Below are 8888 nucleotides of genomic sequence, written 5' to 3'. Positions count from 1 at the left end.
TATTTGTGAATGAATGTTTTGTTTCCTTCAAATCTGCTTTATTAGTAATATTATATGATCATTTGGATTTAGTTCTACCTTTCTCTTATCCCCAGGACCAGGATTTCACAATTATTGTTATCTGAATTTTGGGTCATATCAATGATTATTTTTATATCATTCTAAACCCCTTTTATTTTCCTTAATTAGTGTTTGATTGATTTGAAGAACAAATCAATCAGAATTTTAATCTCTTCATTCCAAAATGTGGAAAATAATATTTATATCACAAACTTATCTTGGGCATAAAATGGAATTAATATCAGGAATTCGGTTGACATAATTCCTGACATATATCATTACTACTCATTTGATAGTAGTCTATTAGCAGCAATACATCATCATGAAAACAGAACTACCATTTGACCCAGCAATTTCACTGTTGGGTATATACCCGAAGGAATATAAATTGTTCTACCATAAAGACACATGCAAGTGTATATTTATCGCAGCCATATTCACTATAGCAAAGACATAGAATCAACCTAAATGCCCATCGGTAGTAGAGTGGACTTAAAAAAGTGATAAATATACGCCATTAATTCTACACAGCTATAAAAAAAATCAGATCATGTCTGTTGTAGCAATGTGGATCGAACTGGAGGCCATTATGCTAAGCCAATGAAATCAGAAACAGAAAACCTAATACCACGTGTACAGCCATTACGGAAAACAGTATGAAAGCTCCTCAAAAGTTAGAAATATAAATAATATATGATCTTGCAAACCCATTACAGGGTGTATATCCAAAAGAGATGAAATTAGTATGTCAGAAAGATATTTGCATTCCCCTGTTTATCACAGCACTTTGCACAATAGCCAAGATATGGAATCCACCTAAGTGTCCAGTAACAGATAAATGGATTAGGAAAATATGGTTTATATACACAGTAGAACACTATTCAGCAATGAAAAGAATATAATATTATTTGTGACAACATGCATGAACCTACAGGACATTATGTTAAATGAAATAAGTAAGACACAGAAAGACAAATATTGTATGTTCTCTTTCATATGTTGGAGCTAATAAAGTTACTCTCATGAAGGTAGGGGGTAGAACAGTGCTTACCAGGGATTAGGGAGTATGAGGGGAGGGAGGGAAGGATGGGGAGAGGTTAGTTAATGGGTACAAAGTTATAATTAAATGGGTATAAAGTTACAAATAAATAAATATAATAATGAATTATAATTTTTATTTATAATTAAACTATAAAATTAATTGTATTATTACAATAACAAAATACAAATAATATAATTTAGTTATGATTAAATAATAATTAAATGGGTACAAAGTTACAATTAAATTAAAAAGTTACAATTGAATACATGTAATTACATATACACCATGGAATGCTACATAGCCATGAAAAAGGAAGAAACCATGTCCTTTGCAGCAACACAAATGAAGCTGAAGGCCATTATCCTGAATAAATTAATATGAGAACAGAAAACCAAATACCACATGTTCTCACTTATGAATGGAAGCTAAACATTTGGTACTCATGAACATAAAGATGGCAATTAAAAGGAATGAAATACTGATACATGCTACAACAAAAATCAGTATTTAAAATATTATGCTAAGTTAAAGAAGCCAGACTCAAAGGACCAAATATTGTATAATATTATTTATATGAAATGTCCAGAATAGGCAAATTTATAGAACCAGAAAGTAGGCTTGTGATTTCTTGGGGTCCAGGGGCAGGGGAATGAGGATTGACAACTCATCGGTATGGAGTTATCTGGAGGAGTGATTAAAGGATTCTGAAATTAGATACTGGTGATAATTGTGTAACTGTGAACCTACTAAGTACTATTGAATGTACACTTCAAAAGGGTGAATTTTATGGTATGTAAATTCTGTGTCAATAAAGGTATTTTAAAAACAAAGAAAATGGGCTCTTTTTTAACCGTAAGTGCCAGAGTATACAGGGAAACCAAAAATCTGCAAAGTTGGGAAACTCGATCACTTCTAAATAGAAAGATAAAATCGAGAATAATTTTGAGAGACAGAAGTTCATTAAAACTCAGGTTTGGAGTTAAGATTAAAGTAAGTTTTAATGTCATCACATCTAAGTTTATTTTTCCAAATAGTGCCAAAGAAGCCACAGTTGAGGAAGAAAGACATGGAAAAAGGAAGGAATAAATAAGCACAAGAATTTCATCTGTGAAAGAAATGTGGGTATAGTTACTAGCATATAGAACCGGCTAGAAGAAAATAGATTAGAAATCTACTAAATTTTTGAGGAATCATATTCCCAAGGTAAGCACAAGCTAGATCTTAAAACAAAACAAAAGGAAATGAAGCAAAACAGCTTTCTAAGAGCCTTAAACCACACTTTGTTAGAAAGTGAGCTGCATTCTTCCCATCCATGGACATGGAATTTTTTCCATTTGTTTGTGTTATTTATGATTTCTTTCAGCAGTGCTTTATAGTTCTCCCTGTAGGGATGTTGTACATTCTCCCTTTCACCTCCTTGATTATATGTATTCCTAGTTATTTTTTTTCCATGGCTATTGTAAATGGGATTCCATTTTCGACTTGACTCTCAGATTGAACATTATTTATGTATACAAATGCTACTGATTTTGTACATTGTTAAATGGCTATACTGCCCAAAGCAATATACAGATTCAACACTATTCCTTTCAAACTATGAATGCTGTTTTTTGCAGAATTAGAAAAACCTATTCTAAAATTCATATAAAACCAAAAGAGAGCTCAAATAGCTAAAGCAATCCTAAACAAAAAGAATAAAGCTGGAGGCATCACATTACCTGCCTTTAAGCTATACTATAATGCTACAATAACCAAAACAGCATGGTACTGATACAAAAACAGACACATAGACCAATGGAACAGAATAGAGAACCCAGAAATAAAGCTGTACACCTACAACCATCTAATTGTAGACAATGTCAACAAAAATGAGCAACAGGGAAAGAACTCTTTATTAAATAAATGGTGCTGGGATAGCTGGCTAGCCATGTGCAGAAGAATGAAAGTGGACCTCTATGTTTCATCATCTGCAAAAGTTAACTCAAGATGGATTAAAGATTTAAATGTAAAGCCCCAAATATAAGAATCCTAGAAAAAAACATAGGAAACACCATTCTGGACACTGGTCTTGGGAAAGAGTTTATGACCAAGTTCTTAACAAGAATTGCAACGAAACTAAAAGTTGACAAGTGGGACTTAGTTAAACTAAAGAGCCTCTTCACAGCAAGAGGAACTTTCAACAGAGCAAACAGACAACCTACTTAATGGGAGAAGATATCTGTAAATTATCTGACAAAGGTCTAATATCCTGAATCTAAAAGAAATTTAAACAACATAACAAGCAAAAACCAAATAATCACATTAAAAGGTGGGCAAAAGATAGGAACAGACACTTTTCAAAAGAAGACATAGAAGTGGCCAAAAAACATGAAAAAATGCTCAACACCACTAATTACCACAGAAATGTAAATCAAAACCACCATAAGATCTCACACCAGTTAGAATGGCTACTATTTAAAAAGTCAAAAACCAAGAGATGCTGCCAAGGCTGTGGAGAAAAGATAATGTTTATACACAGTTGATGGGAATATAAGTTAGTTCAGTCATTGTGGAAAGCAATTTGGAGATTTCTAAAAGAACTTAAAAGGGAGCTACCATTTCACCCAGCAATTCCATTACTGAGTATATATACAAAAGAAAATAGATTATTTTACCAAAAAGACACATCCGCTTGTGTGTTCATTGCTGCGTTATTCACAATAGCAAAGTCATGGAATCAACCTAGGTGCCCATCAACAATGGACTGGATAAAGAAAATGTGGCACATATACACCATGGAACGCTACACAGCCGGAAAAAAGAATTAAATCATGTTCCTTGGAGTAACATGGATGGAGCTGGAGGCCACTGTCCTAAGCAAATTAATGTGAGAACAGAAAACTACATACCACATGTTTGCACTTACAAATGGGCGCTGAACATTGGGTGCTCATGGACATAAAGATGGCAACAATAGACACAGGTGAGTAATAGAGGGGGAAGAGACAGAGGTGGGTACGGGTTGAAAAACTACCTATTGGTTACTATGCTCACTATCTGAGTAATGGACTCATTCATATTCTAAGCCTCAGCATCACACAACACACCCATGTAACAAACCTACAAGTGTATACCCCTGTATTAGTCTGTTCTTGCATTGCTGTAAAGAACTACCTGAGACTGGGTAATTTATAAAGAAAATAGGTTTCAATGACTCACAGTTCCAGAGGCTGTACAGGAAGCATGGCTGGGAAGGCCTCAGGAAACTTACACTTACGGCAGAAGGCAAAAAGGAAGCAGGCACATCTTCACATGGCAGAGCAGGAGAGAGAGCGAAGGTGGAAGTGCTACACGCTTTTAAACAACCAGATCTTGTGGGAACTCACTCACTATCATGAGAACAGCAAGGGGGAAGTCTGCCCCCAAGATCCAATCTCCTCCCACCAGGCCCCTCCTCCAACACTGAGGATTACAATTCCATGTGAGATTTGGATGGGGGCACAGAACCAATCCATATCAACTCCTGAATCTAAAAACAAGTTGAAATTATAGAAAAGAAAAACATAAGAAAAAATTTAAGAAAGAAAAGTGAGCTGCAAAGCTTACCTAATCAAGAAGGGCACAATCCACAATACACACCTCAGGTTTGATTATAGAGAACAGTATTAAAAAAAGGATAATTCTACAGATGGCAGAACAATGAATAGCAAAATTAAAAGGAGTTCCTTTCAGAGAACAGAATTAACACCTTAAAAGGAACTTCTACCACTTCTGGTATATTGGAGCGGAAAGACTGTGGCTTCACAATGCCTGCCCAGTTGGATTTCAGAGTACTAAGGCCTAGTGGCTGCCATGTGTCACAATTATCTTCCTTTGAACATGGTAGTTTTGATTTAGCTCTCCTGTACCTGCATTGTCATTGGTTGCTGGGTAACAGGAAGAAACGGCCCGTTTGTTTGTTTCATAATTTGCTGAACAAAAGGAGCCATAGGAAGACACGATGGAGAGAATTTCATGTTATCTAGAGATCCTAGATTTTGAGCTGGTGGGGACCATAAGGTTTTTTTTTTCCTTAGGGGTTTGTGTTCTGCTTATGAGACAAAAGGAACAGATGGATATTTGAGAACAAGAAGGCTATTCTGTGGCTGAAGCTTGAGAAGCTCACTCAAATCTGTGTCTCCCTCTTATTTCTGAGCACACCAGTAAACTACATTTCTTAACTTTGTGAGATTGACAGGGCTATGTGACCAAATTCTACACAAGTCGACAAGAACTGAGGGATGCGTGCCGTTTCTTGTTCCAAGTGGGTAAGTGCAGGGGCACCTTTATATTCAGTCTATTTCCCTGTTCTTGTGCTTGGATTTATAGGGCACAGCACTCAGAGATGGTGAGACATATGAAGGAAGGACTGTCTCTTCATGACTCTGTGTAACAAAGACTTTACTAACCCGTATTGGACTTTTATATGAGTGCAAGGTCACTTTTACTCGATGAAGCTCCAACAACACAGGGGGTGTTGTTATAGTAGCCAACCTGTGCTGACTAGCATGATTACAACACCTTTTTTTCTGCTTGGCTAATTGGTTTGGTGCTAGGAGGCACTTATATTTGGATATGATGGTAGATTTTTACCTGCTAATTAAACAAGAAAACCCTTAGGGTAATACAACTTTTAGGGTAATCATTTTTCATATAGGCTTTGTAATTTTAAATAATGCAATCAAGTAAAAATGCCATGATCAAAATTATCACAATTTCTTGAGTTATATCAATGGCATGTAATTGTTTTATTATTTCATTTTCCATCCTAAGAAAAAGAATCTCTTTTTACTACTGCAGAAAAACTTGCTTTGTTTCCCAGTTACATGCAAAAGCAACCTATATTTCCATCAATATAAACATATATGCACATGTATATGAATACACTGTTGATAATTCTATCTTGTTTAATTTGACTGGAAACATGTTGATACTACAGGGAGATGAGTGAGGGTGGGTTTTACAGTTCTCACTTCCATGGTTTGCACCTATGTGAGAGAAACAGTCTCCAAACTGGATCAGGTTTTGTGCATTACTCTGTGAGGGCTCCAGATCTCGTGTGTGTTGCTGTATATGTGTGTATGTGTGTTTGAATGAGGGGTGGGGTAGGGAGTGAAGTACATCCCCAGGGCACTGCAAATGCCCCTGGCAAGCACCTTAAATCTCCCTTATTCTGTTTCTGGCCCAGAGTTGGCACTCAGAGACTAGAAATGACTAATTGAGATAAAGAGCGGAGTCTGTGCGTCTTTGGAAATCTTGGTTGTAGGTATCAGAGAGAAATGAGTGAGAAGGAGTGGGTTAGCATATGTAGGAACAACATTACTTGAAATAAACAGCAATTGACTGGTAAGTTAGCAGTCTAAAAGTCAGATTTGGAGGCAAGGCATTCAGGATTAGTGAGTCAGAGTCAGCTTAGACAAGTGCTAACTAAACTCTGGCATGACTCATCGAGTTGCAAGAGGAGAGCCCTGCTCCAGCCCTGGATGCCCAAAGCAACAGTCTCTAGGTGGCATTGCACAACTTCCCATAGGCAGCCCAGGAATGCTTGTGGGGGCAGCCCCTCACCCTCCTAGTGCGAGTATCAGATGCCTTCTGGACAAAGCCCTTCTTCACCAACCCATCTCTGTGTAAAGCTCCTGCTTCATGAGGGAAAGAAATGAAGTTGTAGAGTCAATGACACACAGTCAAAAGTGGAACTGAAAGTGAATTTAATGGGGGTATAAGGGAGCTGAATCATTTGCCATGATCTTAAGTCTCTCTTCAGATGAATTCTGAGCAGCTGAAAACTAGCTCTGGTACTAAGACCTTCAGCTTCATTCAGAGACTCAGAGTGTACAGGAAACAAAGCTTAATAGCATATTCTTTTTTGGTGGAGGCAGAACGCTAATTGCAAGGCAAATGGGACTCATACGCAGAATGAGATAGGGGATTCAGCATCTGGTGACTGGCTCCTCAAGGGCATGGCTGCGGACCACATTACTTCTGTTTGGTCTTCTGCTGGGCTGGTGCTGGAGTGACCGTTGAAGGGCAGGGCTCAGGCACCTTGGGGTGGCAGGGCTCTGGAACCTTAGGCTGGCAGGGTTCAGGCACTTTGGGGTGGCAGGGCTCAGGCACTTTGGGGAGGCAGGGCTCCTTGGTTTTGGGGATGCATGGTTCCTGGGGTGGAGGCTGGCAAGGCTGTTTCACCTGCTGCTGCTGAAGCTGAGGGGGTGGGGGGCAGGGCTGCTTCTGCTGCTGGGAACTCATGCTTCAACAGTGGCTGGTCCTAGAGACAGAACAGATGATTTCAACAGAGAATAACTAGGGAATAAGCCATGGTGAACACCACTTCAAGTCTCTTTAAAAGCAAATATTCTTCCCCCTTCTTGACCACAAAGAATACTTGATTAATTTCTGAGCCTTTGAAGAAGAGGAACTCAAAGATGATTTGCTCTTGCTCTACTGGAGCAAGGCCTCTCCTGGTGCTCTCTTTCTTCCTACACAGCACAATAACAGGCTTCTAGCAGGAATATGAGACTCATAATACTAGATCATTGGAAATGTGAGGTTATTTGAAAAAAAAAAACCTAATAAATTAAATCTACCCACTCATTTCTGATAAACAGCATGGTTTACCATCTATGGTATAACTCCGACCTCTCTAGAACACTACACAATCCCACCTCTGGCCTAGCTCAAGTGCTCATCTGTCTTAAATGTTTTCCTTGTTCCTGCTCATTCAAGCACTAATGAAACACCACAAATCACTTCATATGGGACTTTTAGGGGCTTCTCTAGAGAAAACCTTCCATAAATCTCTGTACTCCCAAACTGCTACAGAACTTGCCCTAATCACCTGGCACTGATGTTACCATTATACATTGCATTTTAGCTCTTATTTCCTGATTAAATTGTAGTATCATAGAGTACATTTTCTGCCGCTTAAATTATTTCTTTGCAACCAAATTGCCAAATATAGTAAGTTCTCACAAAAGTATTTGTTGAAGGAATAAAATTCTCTGTATTGAAATTATAAATAAGAAGGGATTATAATGTCAGGGAAAGTGCTATGGACCTGGGCTCTAGTCCTTATCCTATGACAAATTTACTATGGATCCTTGAATAAACCAACCTCCTTCTTGCTGACACAGAAAGAGTGAATGAAGAAGAACTGATAATGTCTAAAGTCTCTTCAAGCCCACAGTATGATTACTTTTAAAATGAAGATATTCCTAGAGGTTATAATTCAGTTGAACAGTCTGCATGGCTATGACCAAATTCAATAATGAGGAAAAAAAATACCAAGAAGGCCAAGGAGACTCTAATAAAAATTAAATACATAGAATGGATGCTAAAGAGTTCCAAGTAAAGAGACTGACCTGGTGTGCAGAGAGGAACACTCCGTTTGGTCCCTTAGAACTGGCGTGGTGTTCCCAGCCAACTGGCTTTTTTATGCAGGGAACAATCCCTGCCTCAAGGAAACAGGATCTATCTGGGCTGCTGTGCCTACATTCCTTACCTGTCAGACGTGATTCACCCCTCTTCCCTCATCCACCTGTTGACTCAACTTTTGTGATGAAACCTGTGGCACTTGCTGTCTGACAAGGATGTCACCTGGGCTTTATCCCCCTGAGCACCCTTTGCTCCCAGGTGTAGTGTTTACAGGGAGGGTGGTGTGGGCTGAAAGAGAGAAAAGGAAGACATTCTGGGGCTGCTGGAACCAGAAACAGTCCTATCTTCAGAAAGAGTCTAATCCTCAGCACAGGTGACACTTATAGGGCTGTTTAAT

At 38.3% G+C, this 8888-nt stretch overlaps 1 protein-coding gene across 1 annotated transcript; it reads right to left on the bottom strand.

The window, feature by feature from the left end:
* Window positions 1-6811: 6811 nt before the first annotated feature.
* On the bottom strand, window positions 6812-8531 carry SPRR1B (small proline-rich protein 1B). The gene is made up of 2 exons (XM_011937943.1): window positions 8479-8531; window positions 6812-7385 (listed from the first exon to the last, which is right to left on the bottom strand). Exon 2 carries the CDS (start codon window positions 7364-7366, stop codon window positions 7097-7099), a length of 270 nt encoding a protein of 89 aa, XP_011793333.1. The 5' UTR covers window positions 7367-7385; window positions 8479-8531; the 3' UTR covers window positions 6812-7096.
* Window positions 8532-8888: the final 357 nt, after the last annotated feature.

Source organism: Colobus angolensis, unplaced genomic scaffold, assembly GCF_000951035.1.
Source record: "Colobus angolensis palliatus isolate OR3802 unplaced genomic scaffold, Cang.pa_1.0 Scaffold169, whole genome shotgun sequence".
In the NCBI taxonomy this organism is placed as follows: domain Eukaryota; kingdom Metazoa; phylum Chordata; class Mammalia; order Primates; family Cercopithecidae; genus Colobus; species Colobus angolensis.
This window is presented reverse-complemented; position numbering and strand designations above follow the sequence as displayed.

Bases quoted from the DNA above. Each gene is read 5' to 3' on its own strand.
- SPRR1B (XM_011937943.1), bottom strand. From the start codon at position 7,366: ATGAGTTCCCAGCAGCAGAAGCAGCCCTGCCCCCCACCCCCTCAGCTT.